Raw genomic sequence first — 19,909 nt, 5'->3', positions numbered from 1 at the left:
CCAGCATGTCTTCTCTAGCATTACAAAGAATGTTATACTTGACTGCTCTCAGTGGATTACATCCCACAGATGCTATTAACTAAGGAAACTTTATTGCATACTAGAGTTTAGGAACAAAGTATTCTCCCAAAGGATTTGTCATCATCATGAGTCAGTCATCCTGGTTCAGGCTGAGCTCTCCTGCCTAGTCTGGCATTCTCTTCTGAAGAGCAGCCAGACAGAGTATTTGTTTGCTGCATTTATCTTCTTTTAATTTCCTTTAGTGATTTGAGTGGTGCTTTTTTGGGAGGGGGGGAGGATAAAGAATGAGCAGCTGGCACGCATATCTTGATAAAAGTGCTGTGGCTGCCATCCCAAAATGGCTGGAACAGGAAGCAAAAAAAATTGGGACCAGTGAGTCACCAAAAATAAAGGCATAAACACATACCATATTTTTTGCTCTATAAGACACACTTTTCCCCTCCTAAAAAGTAAGGGGAAATGTGTGTGCGTCTTATGGAGCGAATGTAGGCGGGAGGCTCTGCTCAGTGCTCCCTTTAAAGAGCCATGGGGAGTGTGTGTGTGGCTCTTCGGGGCTTTTCCAGCATGAGTTTGACCAAACTGCGGGAGGCAGTGGAAGACATGCTCTGGTCCATGGGGTCACGAAGAGTCGGACACGACTAAACAACAACATGCTTATCGCATTTATAAATTTTAAATTTATTGTTGTACATTGTTTTAACTGTTTGTTCTCTTTCTGGGATTGTACCCCAAGTGTGTTTTATAAGCTGGTCTCAGAACCATAATAAATTATCTATCTATCTCTCTAAGAAATTTCTAACAGTATGAGCTCTTCGAGAGGGGAACGGTCTCCCTCAGGAGAAGGTGGAGTCTTCTTCCTTGAAGGTTTTGAAGCAGAGGTTGGGTGTCCACCTGCCATGGATGATCTAGTTGAGATTCCTGCATTGCAGGGAATTAGACAAGATGACACTCAGGATCCCTTCCAACTCTATCATTCTATGCTTCTATGATAGCCATCCCCAGATGTTTTGGGACTACAACTCCCATCATCCCTAGCTAACAGGACCAGTGGTCAGGGATGATGGGAATTGTAGTCCCAAAACATCTGGAGGGCTGAGTTTGGGGATGCCTGTTCTATGACAAGCCAAAAGATAAGATGCTGATAGGGTAGGACACAATTTTTAAAACACACCAGATCTGCTTTTATATGCAGGAAACACAATGTTTAACTGCCAAAAGAACATGGAATGAGCCAAAAAGTTTATCTCTAAAGTGGGGTCAAAGCACCAGGAATCACACGCTCCAGCTATGAGTGCTGGTAGAGGCTGTTACCCAGCTCCCTGTGGGGATTTTCACTTGTAAACACTGTGTGTGTGTGTGTGTGTGTGTGTGTGTGTGTGTGTGTGTGGTGGTGGTGGTGTTGCTGCTGCTGCTGTTTAGTCATTTAGTCGTGTCCGACTCTTCGTGACCCCCTGGACCAGAGCACGCCAGGCACTCCTGTCTTCCACTGCCTCCCACAGTTTAGTCAAACTCATGCTGGTAGCTTCGAGAACACTGTCCAACCATCTCGTCCTGTCGTCCCCTTCTCCTTGTGCCCTCCATCTTTCCCAACATCAGGGTCTGTGTGTGCAAATGCCTTCAAATGAATACTGTAATAATAGCTTAAAGGTCCCGGGCCCTAAGGAAGCCAGAATATCCTCCCCCAGGGCCAGGGCCTTTTCAGTGATGGCTCCGACCTGGTGGAATGCTCTGTCCCATGAGACTAGGGCCCTGCAGGACTTGATCTCCTTCCGCAGGGCCTGTAAGACAGAGCTATTCCACCTGGCCTTCAATTTGAATTAGCCTGATCCTTTATTCCCTTTTCCCCTTCCTCTTCTATGAAGAAACCCTTTCTGGGATCCCACATTTAAATTCTTCCCTGGTCTCCTTGCTGGCCCAAGTAGGACCATTTCAGCCAGCTAGCCCTGCTGATCATTTGATGTCTACTGACTGGGTTGTTGTTTTTTCTCCCCAAAATGACCCCTGAATTTTAGAATTTTATTGATATTGATGCTGCAATGTATGTTGGATTCTATGCTGTTTTAAAGTCGCATTTTAATCCATGTTTTATATTTGCTGTTAGCCGTCCTGAGCCCAGTTTTTAAACGGGGACGGGCGGGGTATAAATAAAAAAATATTATTATTATTTATTATTATTCAAAGTCTTCTTTGTGGTGATCCCAAGGAGCTGGTCTGAGCCACACCAAGGGCCCATCGCTAACAGATTACCGTCAGAGTCCCCACGCAATTAGTTTGCTTCCAGCAAGCTTAATTAGAAATGCATCCCTATTAAATATTTTAGCCGCGCGGTAAGAAAGATGCTCCCCTTGGTTTTTTTTTAATTTTCCTTCTCCAAAGTGTTCCGTTTTCGTAAAAAGATTTAGAACCTAAAGGAAAGTTAAGAAATTTTATTTTAATTGGAATACTGTGGTTTTTTTAAAAAATAAAATGATTCCAGAAAACTGCTACATTTTAATTACAAGGAAATTCAGATGGGGGGGCTCAGAGGAAGCCCAAAATATGTTTATGAGGTTAGAAATCTAAATAATAATTAATTTGTGTTGTTTAGGTGATTAGGGTGTTTAGGTATTTAGGTACCTTGTTTTTTGTTTATCTTGTCTTTTTTCTTTTGTTTTTTCTCTGTTTTTCTTTTGTTGTGATATGTGTTATATCTGTAAGAAACTTAATAAAAATTATTTTTTAAAAAACACAAAGGGTTCCGTTTTCGTGGACCGTGAGGCAAAGCGAACCGAACCTCTGGGGAAGGCTCATAATGTGAGCTCAGATCTCAATTGGATCCTATGCCTTTACACTTTGGAACATGCAGATGGAAGCAGGAGCTGAGAATAGGACTACATCCTATATCAGTGGTGGAAAAACTCTGGCCCTTAGGCCTAATCCAATGCACCAGACTCCCTATTTGGCCCTCTGCATGACAGCGGGTGGCGCTGTGGGTTAACCCACAGAGCCTAGGACTTGCCGATCAGAAGGTCGGCGGTTTGAATACCCGCGACGGAGTGAGCTCCCGTTGCTCGGTCCCTGCTCCTGCCAACCTAGCAGTTCAAAAGCACATCAAAGTGCAAGTAGATAAATAGGTACCACTCCGGCAGGAAGGTAAACGGCGTTTCCGTGTGCTGCTCTGGTTTGCCAGAAGCGGCTTAGTCATGCTGGCCACATGACCTGGAAGCTGTTTGCGGACAAACGCAGGCTCCCTCAGCCAATAAAGCAAGATGAGTGCCACAACCCCAGAGTCAGTCACGACTGGACCTAATGGTCAGGGGTCCCTTTACCTTTACTTATAACATCCTATATGATATCAGGTGTGCAGGGCAGTTCCGGCAGAGGCCAGAACTTCTGCCAGCGCATAAAATCAGCTGACAGTTGACGGTTGCAACGGGCTGTCCCTTTGCCCGCACCACTGGATCTCAAACTGCACAGGGAAAAGAAAACAGTTCACTAAGATTGAATGTTTAATTATTAAGATACAAAATTGCAATCTCAATAATAAAGTTACAAAATAATAGCGAGGAAGTCACGCACGGGTGGAGGGAAGACACAGGACAAGAAATAAGAAATGGATAAATGATGGTACATAAGGAAATGTGAAAATGTGAATTTACGAAATCACCTCTACCTCTCTTCTAAATCGGAACCAGTGAAGGCGGTGAAGGTCCTGTTTGAGTGTCTGGAGGCGGTTGGAGGGTGAATGGTGGCTAGGCTAACAGATTGAGGTTGAATCCTGACAAGACAGAAGTACTGTTTTTGGGGGACAGGAGGTGGGCAGGTGTGGAGGACTCCCTGGTCCTGAATGGGGTAACTGTGCCCCTGAAGGACCAGGTGCGCAGCCTGGGAGTCATTCTCGACTCACATCTGTCCATGGAGGCGCAGGCCAATTCTGTGTCCAGGGCAGCTGTTTACCAGCTCCATCTGGTACGCAGGCTGAGACCCTCCCTGCCTGGACTGTCTCGCCAGAGTGGTGTAGGCTCTAGTTATCTCCCGCTTGGACTACTGCAATGCGCTCTACGTGGGGCTACCTTTGAATGTGACCCGGAAACTACAATTAATCCAGAATGCGGCAGCTAGACTGGTGACTGGGAGCGACTGCTGAGACCGTATAACACTGGTCTTGAAATACCTACACTGGCTCCCAGTACGTTTCCGAGCACAATTCAAAGTGTTGGTGCTGACCTTTAAAGCCCTAAACGGCCTCGGCCCAGTTTAACTGAAGGAGCGTCTCCACCCCTATCGTTCTGCCCGGACACTGAGATCCAGCTCTGAGGGCCTTCTGGCAGTTCCCTCTCTGCGAGAAGCCAAGTTACAGGGAACCAGGCAGAGGGCCTTCTCAGTAGTGGCGCCCGTCCTGTGGAACGCCCTCCCATCAGATGTCAAAGAGAAAAATAAAGGCAGCTCTGTTTAGAGAAGCTTTTAATGTTTAATAGGTTATTGTATTTTAGTGTTTTGTTGGAAGCCACCCAGAGTGGCTGGGTGGACCCAGCCAGATGGGCGGGGTATAAACAATAAATAATATATTATTATTATTATTATTATTATTATTATTATTATTATTATTATTATTATTACAAATACAATGGATATGTATCAATATGTAAAGATTTCATATATGTATCGAGACATTAATAATAAATAAATTAAGTGGGGGGGGAAGGAAAACGGTTCACATGACATCGTCGGGATGCTAAGATAATTGGCAGCTGCGTGACCCGACACACCTGTCAAGCATAGCGCACGAGGGGCGCAAAATATAAGGATCTGGTTCGCAGTTATCAGCAGGTGACAGGGACCTCTAGACTTGCAGAAGTACCACAAAATCTTTAGGAGAAACACCCTAAAAGAGTGAGGGGAGGAACCCCCTCAAAACAGCCCAAGAACTGAGCATGCTCGGTGGGGATGGAATATTGATTATTGGAAGAGGTAGGATACAACCTCTTACGCAGGATCAGAGTTAGAAGGGACCCCGAGAGTCATCTAGTCCAAACCCGTGCAATGCAGGAATCTCAACTAGAGCATCCATGGCAGATAATAATAATAATAATAACAACAACAACATTTTATTTCTATCCCCCCCTCCCCCGCCAAAGCCAGGCTCAGAGCGGCTAACAACAATAAAAGTAACACAATTTACATAAAATCACAATCAATTGATTGAAATGCATTCTAAAACCAATTCACTCTAAAATCAATTCAAAACCAAATTGATGGCAACAATTGGGCCAGAGTTCTATGAGAATTACCAAAGGAGGGAGTCAGACTGTGCCTTGGCCAAAGGCCTGGTGGAACAGCTCTGTCTTGCAGGCCCTGCGGAAAGATGTCAAGTCCCACAGGGCCCTAGTCTCTTCTGACAGAGTGTTCCACCAGATCAGAGCCACAGCCGAAAAGGCCCTGGCTCTGGTTGAGGCCAGCCTAACCTCCCTATGGCCCGGGACCGCCAAGATGTTTTTGTTTGAAGACCGCAAGATCGTCCATGGTCCTCCTCCCAAGGGAGTCTGTCCCACTGTCGAAAAACTCTTACTGTCAGAAGAAGCCAAATGAACTGAAGTCTTTCATCATGCATGCAAGGCCTGGTTACTGGCTATACAATATTGTCTACACCACTTGGACTACTGCAATGCGCTCCGTGTGGGGCTACCTTTGAAGGTGACCCGGAAACTACAACTAATCCAGAATGCGGCAGCTAGACTGGTGACTGGGAGCGGCCGCCGGGACCGCATAACACCGGTCCTGAAAGGCCTACATTGGCTCCCAGGACGTTTCCGAGCACAATTCAAAGTGTTGGTGCTGACCTTTGAAGCCCTAAATGGCCTCGGCCCAGGATACCTGAAGGAGCGTCTCCACCCCCATCATTCATCCCAGACACTGAGGTCCAGCTCTGAGGGCCTTGTGGCAGTTCCCTCCCTGCAAGAAGTGAGGTTACAGGAAACCAGGCAGAAGACCTTCTTGGTGGTGGCGCCCGAAGCAGCAGCAGAGAGCGGCAGGCTCAGCTCCGCGCCGGGCGGCTTTCTCCCGGCGCGGAGCTGAGCCCGCCCCCTGTTGCTGCCCAACGTATTAGGCGACTGGGCTTATAAACCAAATCCCCAAATTGCAGCTGCCAATTTGGGGGGTCGTCTAATACGCCCAGTCGCCTAATACGCCGGAATCTACGGTATTTACCATCTCAAAGGAATAGCCAGGCTACCCAGAAAAGGCAACCAGATAAGGAATTATCAGGTACCCTGGCAGACAGGAGAGAAGCCAGGCACTCAAATATTCTGCTGAGAACCACCTCTTTCTGTGATGTATGTAAGATGTTTCGGGGTGGTGGTCTTGAGCTACAGGGGAGGCAATTTCAAAAGTCTATATAAAAGCTTGGACACCATTGTTCTGGGTTCCTCTCCTCCCTCCCTGCGTGGGGTGAGCGGGGGACCCTGTTGCAACAGTTTAATAAAGATCAGGCTTACTAGCTGCTTTCCTTCTCAAAATTCTCTGGTTGTTATTTTCTCCTACTGATAGAGAACCTACATAAGGACTCTAGATGGGCTCTTAGATACCCCATAAGGGAAAGAGAACAGTATTTTTCTTATAACACAAGCTGTAGGCGGGACCATGTATCAAGAAGTGTTTTTTTATGGTTGCTGGTTTATCATGTTTTTGCATATACAGTGGACGCTCGGGTTGCGAACGTGATCCATGCGGGATGCACGTTCGCAACCTGCAGCGTTCGCAACCCGCAGTGGCGCATCGGCGCATGCACGGGTTGCAATTCAGCGCAGCGCAAAGCACGATTTAGCACTTCTGCGCATGCGCAGCCGCCGAAACCCGGAAGTAACCCGTTCCAGTACTTCCGGGTTTCGGCGGTCCACAACCCGAAAAAACACAACCTGAAGTGGCTGTAACCCGAGGTATGACTGTATTGGAAGCTGCCCAGAGTGGTTGGGGCAACCCAGCCAGATGGGTGGGGTATAAATAATAAAAGTAATATTATTATTATGGAGTCACGGCCAAGAAGAAAGAAAGAAGCGTCTACCAACCTTTTGCATCCGGTGTTTTAAGAACAGGCAAACTGGTGGCAAGGGGGGAAGCAGCAGCCACAGAGTCTTCTGGCAGCTGGGAGATTCTGAAAGCTGCTGCTGTTTCTCCCTCCATCCCCTTCTCTGGCCCTGCGGCTTGCTGGGTGCTAATGTCACCTTGTGTCACAGCTGGAAGAAGCACGGCACCCGCCTCGTGGAAGGATGTTGCTGCCCCAGGAGTAACGCCTGGAGGGTGTGGGGTGGCAAACACAGAAGAAGATAAAATATCTGTTAAGGGGAAGCCAAATGTATTTAGAGCACCCTTATTTCATTCATTCATTCATTCATTCATTCATTCATTCATTCATTCATTTTTTATTCTTTTTAAAATGTATTTGGAGGAAACTGATTTCCTAGGTCCATTCCAGTCGGGGTTTAAGCCTGGTTTTGGCACAGAAACTGTATGATGTGTCCCTGTTAATTCTCCTCAACCTCTCAGTGGCTTTTGATACCATCAACCATGGTATCCTTCTGGAGCGGCCATCCAAACCAGGGTTTTTTTTGCAGTGGTTTCCAGTCCTACTTGGATAGACACTTCCAGAAGGTGATACTTGGGGCACAACTACTCTATTCCGAACTTAAAAATGGAAAGCGTAGTGCCAGTGGTCAACAGAAGAGGCTCAAACACTCTCTCAAGGCAAATCTTTAAAAATGACAACTGGGAAGCACTGGCCTGCGAGCGCTTCAGTTGGAGAACAGCCTTTACCAAGGGTGTCACGGGCTTTGAAGACACTCGAACGCAGGACGCAAGGGAGAAACGTGCTGAGAGGAAGGCATGCTTGGCAAACCCTCACTGTGATCAACTCCCGCCCGGAAACCAATGTCTCCACTGTGGAAGGACGTGTGGATCCAGAATTGGCCTCCACAGTCACTTACAGACCCATTGCTAAAACTGTGTTTATGGAAGACAGTCTTACTCGGCTACGGGTGATTGCCAAAGAAGCAGCAGCTTGGGGAGTGCTCTTTAGCCACATGGAGCCTTGGAGCCACATGGAGCCACATGGGGTTCTTCCGGGTTCAATTTTTGTTGTGTATTGAGTCAAAGGATTTTATATCTGTATTATTATTGTCTGTATTTGCATTAGGGTAAAGTGCCTTTTGGTTCCAGAGGGTACAGCTACTATTGGTTCATTTAAGCTGCTGTATTTGGATCCTTTGTCTTATTGGTTTCCTCCAAAAGGCAGGACTGTGATTGCCTGATATTGTTCCCTCCAAAATGTATCCTTTCTAGCTAGTTGCCTGTCCCTATAAATGTAGCTCTCCCCTCCTCAAGTCTTAGTCTTGTTGCTTTAATAAAGAAGTGTTACTAGAGAACTGTCTCCAGCATATTATGTCAAGGGAGCTGAAATCACAAACCCCACGCCACAACAGATTTTATCCCCTATGCATATTGTACAGGAGACAACGTGTGCAAGAAGTTGCCAGGAATTTCCCCCTTTTTTCTTCTTGCAGCAAGTGTTTGCTGACCTGTTCTTCCCGCTGCAGAAACAGACATTCATTGCAGGAGCCGAGCCGGATATGTTCCAATATCCTCACACCCACATGGTCTCCATTGATCACCCGGCCTCCCCTCCGGAAAGCGAGAGCTAGACAGATGCCAGCGATTGCCATCTCTCCAGCTGCGTCAGAGCCTAGCGTGATCAAGGCTCCCCTCCTGCAATGACACGTCCTCTGTGTTTGTTTCCATTTTTCATTTGGGGACATTTCCATCAAAGCAGCCGGCCGCCGCCAGAATCTGGGCCTGCCCAAACTAGCTCACTGCAGTGGCAAAGAAACAGCCCAAAAACACTGGATCAAGGCTGCAGAAGTTCTGTGCTGCCTGCAGGAAAAAATTCCACAGCGGCAGCAGTTGCTCCAGAATGCAGAGCCTGAAGGTCAAAAAAATCTCCTCCTCCTGCTGCTGCCAAACCAGCATCTGATTGTGGCAGCCGGCTAAAAATGCAAACTTGCCAGAATTTTGAAAGCTCCCCTGCCTCTTCTTTGGGAATCAAGGGAATGAAACTTTAGGGGAAGCAAAATATATACCCTGGCAATCCTATTTACCAGTCTCTGTTTCCTGCAAGGGCATCAGGAACCCTGGGAGCTGTAGAATGCAAACCTAACACCACTTATCCTTTGTTGTTTATTCGTTTAGTCGTGTCCGCCTCTTTGTGACCCCCTGGACCAGAGCACGCCAGGCACTCCTGTCTTCCACTGCCTCCTGCAGTTTGGTCAAACTCATGTTGGTAGCTTCAAGAACACTGTCAAACCATCTCGTCCTCTGTCGCGACAGTCTTCAATCAAGACCAAACCTACTGGCTGCTGTTTTGCTCTGGTATTCCTGGCTGGTGTCCTTGTTTTTTGTCCAAGGGAGCCCTCAGATTTCTCCGTTAACATTAGTTTGTGTCAACATGACATTATCCAAAATGCATACATCTCCGTTGGTTGATGTGTTGTTTCTCCAACCAATTTCACACCAATTGGAGTCCTTAAACCTAATTCATCTCAAGCCAAGGTGTGAACACCTTTCAGTAAGATAAACAGCATCCCTGCCCTGTCAACACTCTCTGGAACGCACAGAAATGAATCCACTAGGGATAGCAGACACAGGTATAGCAAGAGAAGATCAGAAAATATTCCTCTATGCCACAGGAGCGGCAAGCGGTGGCGTAGCGTGGGGGGTGCATGGGGGGCTGGCCGCACCGGGCGCAACCTCTGGGGGTTAGGGTTAGGGGGCGCAAATCCACAGGTTAGGGGGCGCAAATTACTTGCCTTGCCCCGGGTGCTGACAACCCACGCTTCGCCACTGGCGGCAAGGATCCTAACTGCTAAAAACTGGAAAAAAGAAACTGTGCCAACAAAAAAGGAATGGCAAGACAAACTGTTAGAGTATATGGATAGATTAGGCTAGATTAACAGAGGCAATTAGAGATCACACTAGACAAGAGTTTCAAAAAGCATGGGGAAAATGCAGAGAATACTTCACAAAACAGTGCCCTAAAATACATACCTGGACTTGTTTTGAATAATGTCTGCAGGAGACTTTGTGGATATTTAAGTTACAATTAGAAAAATCTTAATAATTATTCATAAAGGAAACAGATTATAAGAAGTAAATAAGGAGGCCAGATAAAGGAAGTCTTTTATTTGGTTGTTTGTATTGTTGTATGTAATGCGCACTGCATGTTATGTTCACGTTTAATGAGGGTGGGTTTGTGTATTGGGGGGTGGGGGGGTTGTGTTATGTTGTAAATAAAATTCCTGAAGGGCCAGGAGATTCCATACAAAAAAGAAAGAAAGAAATGACTGAATCTGACACTAGGAGAGCCAGTGTGGTGTAGTGGTTAAGAGCGGTAGTCTCGTAATCTGGTGAATCGGGTTCGATTCCCCGCTCCTCCACATGCAGCTGCTGGGTGACCTTGGGCCAGTCACACTTCCTTGAAGTCTCTCAGCCCCACTCACCTCACAGAGTGTTTGTTGTGGGGGAGGAAGGGAAAGGAGAATGTTAGCCGCTTTGAGACTCCTTCAGGTAGTGATAAAGCGGGATATCAAATCCAAACTCTTCTTCTTCTAATGAAGCTGTGCTGATGTGAGCAGAAAGGAGATGTGAAACACACACACACCAAAAAGTCTAGCAACTTACCCCTTGAAGGCAGTAATGTGAATGTTGTGACGTGGGGTTTGTGATTTCAGCTCTCTTGACATAATATGCTGGAGACAGTTCTCTAGTAACACTTCTTTATTAAAGCAAACAAGACTGAGACTTGAGGAGGGGAGAGCTACATTTATAGGGACAGGGAACAAGCTAGAAAGGATACATTTTGGAGGGAACAATATCAGGCAATCACAGTCATGCCTTTTGGAGGAAACCAATAAGACAGAGGATCCAAATACAGCAGCTTAAATGAACCAATAGTAGCTGTACCCTCTGGAACCAAAAGGCAGTTAAAGGTAAAGGTAAAGGTACCCCTGCCCGTACGGGCCAGTCTTGACAGACTCTGGGGTTGTGCGCCCATCTCACTCAAGAGGCCAGGGGCCAGCGCTGTCCGGAGACACTTCCGGGTCACGTGGCCAGCGTGACATCGCTGCTCTGGCGAGCCAGAGCCGCACACGGAAACGCCGTTTACCTTCCCGCTGGTAAGCGGTCCCTATTTATCTACTTGCACCCGGAGGTGCTTTCGAACTGCTAGGTTGGCAGGCGCTGGGACTGAGCAGCGGGAGCGCACCCCGCCGCAGGGATTCGAACTGCCGACCTTTCGATCGGCAAGTCCTAGGCGCTGAGGCTTTAACCCACAGCGCCACCTGCGTCCCAAAAGGCAGTTACTTTACCCTAATGCAATACAGAAAATAATAATACAGATATAAAATCCTTTGACTCAATACACAACACCCCTCCCCCCCCAGTGAGCACAGCAGACGTAATCTCTCAGGTACTGTGGGGTCCCACAACTTCTACTTGATCTCCTGACAACAGGTGTTGCCGGTTCTGGATTGGGTGTCACCTGTGGTAGGGGGGCTGCTATAGGGGTTTCGTCAGGAACAGATGGAGTCCCAGACATCTCAGGGTCCCCTACCTGTACCTCATCATCCTGAGGACCAGCAGACCCTGGTTCATTTGCTGAGGCCCCTGGTGACTGCACCTCTGGGCCATTTTCACCCTGGTCTTGCAGCTCTGCGTCGTTAGCCAGAGATGAATTATCAGACTCCTCTCTGCTGAGCACCCGGCGCCTCAGCTGATCTATCTGTCTCTTCCAAACTTGCCCATTTCCAAGGTCACATAATAGGACACAGGTCCACTAGCCCGGGTGACCACACCAGCCACCCACCGCGAACCTCGTGAATAGTTCCTCACCCAGACCAGATCTTCAGGGGCGAGATACCTTGTTGTGTCAGTCTCAGCTTGGGGGGTTGCTCTTGAATTACGGTTTGGCATTTTATCCGGGTGGACATAATCCAGCACCGTTACCAGTCTTCTACCCAAGAGCAGCTCAGCTGGTGACTTGCCCGTTGCAGTACACGGCGTCGCATGCTGCAAAAATAACATTCGCGCAATGCAAGCTGACCAGTTACCCTCCATTAATGGATTCTTTGGCTGTTCTTACCATGCGCTCCGCCTGCCCATTGGAAGATGGGTGAAAGGGTGCGGATGTGACCCCTCTTATGAAGTTATCAGCCAAGAATGCACTGAATTCTTGGGATACAAAAGCTGCCCCATTATCTGATACAATGGTCTCAGGTAACCCGTGGGTTGCAAACAGCTGCCTCAACACCTTGATTACGGCAGCTGATGCCATGCTAGGGACCATCGCCACTTCTAACCATTTGGAATATGCATCGACGATAACCAAAAAGACCTTCCCCTGGAATGGCCCAGCAAAATCTAAGTGCAGCCGGCTCCAGGGAGCTCTGGACTGCTCCCACCAGTGAACTGGTGCTCTGGCCACTTCTGGCCACACCTCTTGGCATGCCTTGCATGTTCGTACCCATTGTTCTATGTTCTGGTCCATTCCAGGCCACCACACATAACATCGGGCTAGTGACTTCATCCTGACCATTCCCGGGTGTCCCATGTGAAGCGTCTCAAGAACCCTGTTTCTCAGTGGTGCTGGGATGATACCCTGTCTCCCTACACGAGACAACCCTTATGCATGGACAACTCGTGCTGCCTTGTCGCATAAGGCCTGAATTTGTCTTCATGTGGACCACCTGGCCACCCCCTCCCCACCCAAGTGAGCACACGGGAGAGAACAGCATCTTTCCTCGTTTTCTCAGCTATATCAGTAGCCGTTACAGGAGCCCCCGGAAGTGTTTCCAGCATCATTATGTGCTCCGCTAGAGCAGGATCCTCATTGCTTCCGCCAGGAAGGGGCAATCGACTCAGCGCATCAGCGTGGCACAACCGTTTCCCCGGCACATGGGTCAAGGTGTACTGGAACCCGTTCAGGAATATAGACCAACGCAACAATCTGGGGGAGAGAATTTGTGGCGTTTGTTTGTTCGGGTTGAACAACCCTAACAGTGGTTTGTGGTCCGTTTCAATGGAGAAATGGCGACCGTACACATAATCATGGAACTTTTTGATTCCTGCCACAATTGCAAGCGCCTCTTTGTCAATTTGAGCATAGTTGCGCTCCGTGACCGACAACGTACGGGAATAGAAAGAGATGGGCTTCTCCGACCCATCCAGTTCCCTATGACTCAGCACCGCCCCCAGACCGTATTGAGAGGCATCACATGCCAGGACCAGCGGCTTCGACTCATCATAATGAGCAAGGACGCTCCTGCTACTCAGCATTCCTCGCAAGGAGTCAAAAGCCTTCTGCTGCTCCTGCCCCCATCGCCACACATTCTTTTTCTGCAACAGTCTATGTAATGGTTCAGCTACCGAAGCTTTCTGGGGTAAGAATGAATGATAAAAGTTAACAAGTCCCAGGAATGACTGCAACTCCGTCTTGTTCTGTGGTCGTGGTGCCTCGATAATGGCCTTAACCTTAGCATCTGTGAGGTGGATGCCTGATGCATCAATTTTAAACCCCAAGAAATCCACAGTTGGCACCCCAAAACTGCATTTTTCCTTTTTTAGTTGCAACCCCACCTCTGCACGGACACGCACAACCAGTTCCTGTGGGTCTTTTCCAGCAATCAAAATGTCATCAAAAAATGGCAAGACCCCCGGCAGACCTCTTAACAGGCGTTCCATGAGCCCTTGAAAAATCCCTGGGGCCACACAAACTCCAAATTGTAATCTGTTAACTCTGAACGCCCCTTTATGTGTGACAATAGTCTGTGCTTCCGCTGATTGTGGGGTTACTGGCAGCTGTTGGTAAGCTTGTGCCAGGTCAATTTTGGCGAACACCTTGCCCCCAGCCAGTTTAGCCAACAGATGTGATACGACTGGAATGGGGTATGAGTTTCCCCTGAGTGCCTTATTGATAGTACATTTGTAATCAGCACAGATCCTGACTTCCCCATTTGCTTTAAAGGGCGTGACGATTGGAGTCTCCCACTTAGCAGAGTCCACGGGTGAGAGAACTCCCTGCTTGACCAATTTATCCAGCTCTGCTTCGATCTTGGGTTGCAGTGCAAATGGCACTCGCCTTGGTTTGAGTCGGATTGGGGCCACCCCAGGGTCCAATTCGAAGTCAACTGGGGGCCCTTTATAACAACCCAGTTTTCCATTAAAGAGACCAGCAAATTCTTTGCATAATGCCTCGCTCATCTCAGGGCAGGTTTGGATTGAATTAAGCCCTGATATACTCAGTCCCAGGGCGGGGAACCAGTCAGTGCCCAGGAGACTGGGGCGACTGCCCTTCGCAATCACCAGTTTGAGTACCGCCTGTTTGTCCCGGAACTGTACTCTCACGGCACACATTCCCATGACATGGATGCAGCCCGCTGAGTATGACTGCAAAGTTGCCGGGAAGGGCTCCAGAGGGGGCAACTTACCCCTGGGGAAGAATGTCCTCGCGGTCTGGTCCGACACGATAGTGAATCCAGATCCGGAGTCCACCTCCATGTCGCACAGCTGACCCTCAATCTTCACCTTGACGTGTGCCTTGCCTTGCGCTGGAAACTGCACGACCCTCCCGTTGATCTCCGTTATGTAGTGGCAGTCCTGTAGAACGTGGGTTGCTGTGGGCGGTCTGCGATGCTCCAGTCTAGGTGCTCCTGTCGCTCCCAACGCCGCCGATCTACAGACCCTGGCGATGTGACCTGTCTTCCCGCACGTCCGGCACATAGCATCCTGGAGACGACAACTCTTCCGCTCATGGTTTCCGCCACAACCAGGGCACCTGCCTCGGTGATCTTTGTGCACTGTGCAGGCCTGACGCACTCACTCGACCCCACGGACTGGGCTCTGGCTCGAAGTAGCCTCTAGCTCGTCCATGGCATGCGCAACTTCTTAGGGGCCCTGCGACTGGCATCAAGCTCCTCTCTTTCATAATTCTCTGTGGCGGTGGCCTCCTTCAAGGCTGAAGCAAGGGTAACCTCTTCTTTAGCCACGATGCGTCTTCTGGCTTTCTTGCTGCTCAGACCACCGATAAAACAATCCAGGAGAGTCTCTTCCAGATCTTGGAAGTCGCAGTGCTGAGCGAGCTTCCGCAGTTCAGCTAGAAATGCAGATACAGACTCCCCAGCACGCTGCTGCCTCTTATGAAACTCCATCCGCCGGGCCATCTTGGTCTCAGTAGGCGCCAAATGGCTTGTTAGGCAGGCAATAATATCTTTGAGAGATGTCTTACTTAGCTTCACTGGAGCAAGCAATGCCTTGGCCAGCGTGAAGATCTCAGGCCCACAGTAGCTCAGGAATGTGGCGCTTCTTTTGCTGGCATCGGTGATCCCTTGAGCCACCGCGAAGAACTCGAAGCGTTCAACGTAGTCTTCCCACGTGTGGGGCTCTGATGGCTGGAAGGGCTCCAATACCCTTGGACTCTCCATTGTCCTGTGGGCAGGGTCGTCTTCTCAGCTGGCCAGTGAGTCTTGTTTTAGCTACAATCCGGACTCTGAGGCAGGGCTGCATTAACCGCTCCTCAGCATTCCGGATCCCATCCTCGTCGCCAGTTGTTGTGACGTGGGGCTTGTGATTTCAGCTCTCTTGACATAATATGCTGGAGACAGTTCTCTAGTAACACTTCTTTATTAAAGCAAACAAGACTGAGACTTGAGGAGGGGAGAGCTACATTTATAGGGACAGGGAACAAGCTAGAAAGGATACATTTTGGAGGGAACAATCTCAGGCAATCACAGTCCTGCCTTTTGGAGGAAACCAATAAGACAGAGGATCCAAATACAGCAGCTTAAATGAACCAATAGTAGCTGTACCCTCTGGAACCAAAAGGCAGTTACTTTACCCTAATGCAATACAGACAATAATAATACAGATATAAAATCCTTTGACTCAATACACAACAGTGAACAAACCTTCTATTGAGCAATCTGGGCCAATGAATGAGCGAATGCTGCCAGCCACAGTGTTATAATACAGGTCAAATACCAAAGACTCCAGCTACAAAGGAAGTCTGGGACACCAAAGCAAACTTCTTGGCTCTGGTTCCAGACCTCAGCCAGCAAACAGGGAATGGAATCAAGGAAGAGGCTCAGAGAAGATAAAATCTCTTCTGATCATTTTGGGCAGATAAGGGACACAGAGTAAGTAAGGAAGGTTTATTTATTTTTTCATTTCATAAAATTTATATGCCACTTGACTGTAAAAAAATCAAACAAACCCTCAAAGCAGCTTTCAAAACAGATAGAACAATAAAATCAACCAGAATTTTATATTTTTAAAAAACTACAATAGACTAAAAACAGACTAAAACACGTGTCAGCTTTCGCAAAATCTAGGCAGGCTTCCTAAACAAAAACATTGTTAACAGGCATCAGAAAGGGCACACTGAAGACACCTCCTTGATATCAACAGGGAGGGAATTCCAAAGTGCAGGTAAAAAAAAGGTAAAGGACCCCTGGATGGTTACGTCCAGTCAAAGGTGACTATGGGGTTGCAGCACTCATCTCGCTATTCAAGCTGAGGGAGCTGGGGTTTATCCGCAGAAAGCTTTCCAAGTCATGTGGCCAGCAGGACTAAAAGGCTTCTGGTGCAACGGGACACTGTGACGGAAACCAGAGCACATGGAAACGCCATTTACCTTCCCGCCAGAGCGGTACCTATTTATCTATTTGCACTGGCGTGCTTTCAAACTGCTAGGTTGGCAGGAGCTGGGACAGAGCAACAGGAGCTCACCCCGTCATGGGGATTTGAACCGCCGACCTTCCGATCAGCAAGCCCAAGAGGTTCAGTGGTCTAAGACAAGTCCTCTTGCGCCAATGGCTCTTTATTCCAAGGCCTTCTTGGGGGGAAAAGCTGCAAAGGAGGAGGAGTGTGGTGTAATGGTTAGAGTGCTAGATGAGGACCTGGAAGGCCAGTGTTCAAATCCCCCACCCCTTGGCCATGAAGGTGACTGGGCAACCTCCGCCAGTAACCACCGCTCAGCATAACCCATCCCAATGGACTGGCTCTCAGGATAAAATGGGGAGGGGGGCAGGACTGTGTATGCCCTGTTGAGCAGCTTGAAGGGAAGGCAGGATAGGGTAAAGGTAAAGATAAAGGGACCCCTGCGCATTAGGTCCAGTCATGGCCGACTCTGGGGTTGCGGCGCTCATCTCGCTTTACTGGCCATGGGAGCCGACGTACAGCTTCCGGGTCATAGGGACGCATACCAAATAAACTGAAAGCAAAAGGAGGAATTTATTTACCTTTTGATGAATCTCTCGGGGTTTGGAAGACATCTGCTTTGGTCGCGTCCGTCGTAGCGGTGGTCTCTGCGACGGATCTGGAACGGGAAGTGGCAAAGGGGTCTCCATTTTCCACCGCGCTCCCAGAGGGGGCTGCAGCTTTCGCTGACGGGTCAGCGACACGGGCAGGATCCAGGCTAGCAGAGGGCGAGGTGGGCTCCCCGCTTGCCGTGGACGCGAGGCCCAACCCGGTCTGAACATTTTCGCTTCCTTTCACTGTGGCTGCCAATAATCTCGGCGGCACAGCCTTCTTCACATCGTCCTCCTCTTCTTCTCCCCGCATGGAGGGATAAAGCTCCGCCACGGGTCCCAGAGCGCCCACCCGACTGGCGGGCCCGAATTTTGTATCATCCCAGTCGTCGCTTTGCGGCGTGACAGTCGCCGCGGCACCAGGAACGCCTTCCAAGAGCTCCCGATCCGTGGAGATCCCCTTTAGCAAACCCGAGGCAGCGTCAGTCGGAGCCAAGACAGGACCCTCTGTGTTGCTCAAAACCGAGGGGTCATCTCTGTCCGGCCCTTGCTCAGAATCAACGTATTGACCCGCTGGAGGGGAAGGAGTTACGGAGCGGCCGCTGGCTATCGTTTCGGAAATGGGCGCTTCTTCTGTGGCTGGTTGCCATGTGGCACTTCTGCCTCCTTCCATGACGCCTGGCGCGAAAATGTCCGCCGTTGAACCGAGCCCGTCTCCTGGCCCGCCACCCTCCACCAGCTCTCCTGCGGTGGTGCTGAGCTCATCACCCCTGGCGTTCGGGTCTGGAGCCATCACAACCGGTGCTAGCAAGACTTCGCTTTGCCCATTGCTCCCCAGTTCTTTACTGGGCACACTGGGGTCCAACTGCTGCTCTCTGCCACCCACCTCTAGGGTTGAGGCAGTGGCGTCAACATCCAAACCCTGGCGCCCTGAAGGACCTTGAGCATCCAGGCTGGTTGGTAGCGTGGCTTTGATGGTGGTGGCGGTGTTTAACGGCTCTCCGGCCGGCTCGGCTGTGGCGCCTTCGTAGAGGTTTCCAGAAGCCGCACTGCCGGCTGCTTGCGCAGGTGAGCTGAAGGAGCTTTCTGGACCCGGGACACTCACGTTTCCAGGGTCTTCCGGAAAGGCCTGGCGTAGTTGTCTCGCAGGCCGCCCCTCCGCCTCCCAGAAAGCGAGGCATTGCGGGCTGCAGGAGCTGAGCAGGATGAGGCAGAGGGAGAGGCAGATGGGGTAACCCATCGGATGGGGGCCCATTCCGGAGGAACGCCTTGCGGGGGAACGAGGAGAACAAGCGGTGCCGGGGAGCAAGACCTGGAAGCAAGAAGTAAAAGAGAGCTCTCAGTTCAGTTAAGCTCTTGAAATAAAAAATTTAAGGTCTTATACATATAATAGGTAAAGGTAAAGGGACCCCTGACCATTAGGTCCAGTCGTGGCCGACTCTGGGGTTCTTGCGCTCATCACGCTTTATTGGCCGAGGGAGCTGGAGTACAGCTTCCAGGTCATGTGGCCAGCATGACTAAGCCGCTTCTGGCGAACCAGAGCAGCGCACGGAAACGCCGTTTACCTTCCCGCCGGAGTGGTACCTATTTATCTACTTGCACTGGCATGCTTTCGAACTGCTAGGTTGGCAGGAGCAGGGACCGAACAACGGGAGCTCACCCCGTCGCGGGGATTCGAACTACCGACCTTCTGATCAGCAAGTCCTAGGCTCGTGATCTAACATGGTTGCCCTTCCTGCCTCGGTTCCTTTCCCTTCTTATCTCTTGTTACCTTCTTTGATGGCATGAGAACAGCCTTTAATGTCCTAATCAGTCGGGAGGTTAATTGATAATGCTGGGTACCTTCTTTGCTGTTGGACATTGTTTTGAGAAAGTGAGGGATTGGGAGGGGGTGGTCAGTTTGGGAGGCAAAATGGTTTCAGGCCTGTTTTCCTGTGCTGCTTCAGACATGTGGTTTATATATTTATATACGTGTTTGCTTGGTACATTTATGAACATTTATTATATGTATATAGGGACGCGGGTATCGCTGTGGGTTAAACCACAGAGCCTTGGACTTGCCAATCAGAAGGTCGGTGGTTCAAATCCCCGCCATGGGGTGAGCTCCCGTTGCTCGGTCCCTGCTCCTGCCAACCTAGCAGTTCAAAAGCACGTCAAAGTGCAAGTAGATAAATAGGTACCACTCTGGCGGGAAGGTAAACAGCGTTTCTGTGCGCTGCTCTGGTTCGCCAGAAGCAGCTTAGTCCTGCTGGCCACATGACCCGGAAGCTGTGAGATGAGCGCCGCAACCCCAGAGTCGGCCACGACTGGACCTCATGGTCAGGGGTCCCTTTACCTTTACCTACAGTTCAGATATGCCACCAAAAGGATGCAGATTTGGAAGCTGGGATAAAGGTTTGGTTGCCATTTGTCTGAACTAGTTGCCCATGATGATCGCAGATGCTTGCTCTGCTCATCGCAAACACCTCCATGCTTGAAGTTCAAGGAACATGACAGCCTGTTGACAGGCTTGATGGAGAGAACTGCAAGCAGCTGCCATCTCTCAGCGCGCCACCCTGTGGTGC

General features: G+C 49.4%; 1 protein-coding gene across 3 annotated transcripts in view; it reads right to left on the bottom strand.

The window, feature by feature from the left end:
- Positions 1 to 19,909, bottom strand: part of ARMH4 (armadillo like helical domain containing 4) — a 59,358-nt gene that overhangs the window by 29,534 nt on the left and 9,915 nt on the right. For 2 of the 3 annotated variants that reach the window (XM_083733729.1, XM_083733730.1), the window contains exons 2-3: positions 17,337 to 18,657; positions 7,065 to 7,289 (exon numbers count right to left, since the gene is read on the bottom strand). In XM_083733729.1, the coding sequence (XP_083589855.1) occupies positions 7,065 to 7,289; positions 17,337 to 18,657 (1,546 nt within the window). The remainder of the gene's footprint in view (positions 1 to 7,064; positions 7,290 to 17,336; positions 18,658 to 19,909) is intronic. The other variant, XM_083733731.1, reaches the window with a different exon arrangement.

This window comes from Podarcis gaigeae (assembly GCF_964106915.1).
Source record: "Podarcis gaigeae genome assembly, chromosome: 1".
Lineage (NCBI taxonomy): Eukaryota > Metazoa > Chordata > Lepidosauria > Squamata > Lacertidae > Podarcis > Podarcis gaigeae.
Note: the sequence above shows the minus strand (reverse complement) of the source record. Positions and strands in the feature narration are given on the sequence as shown.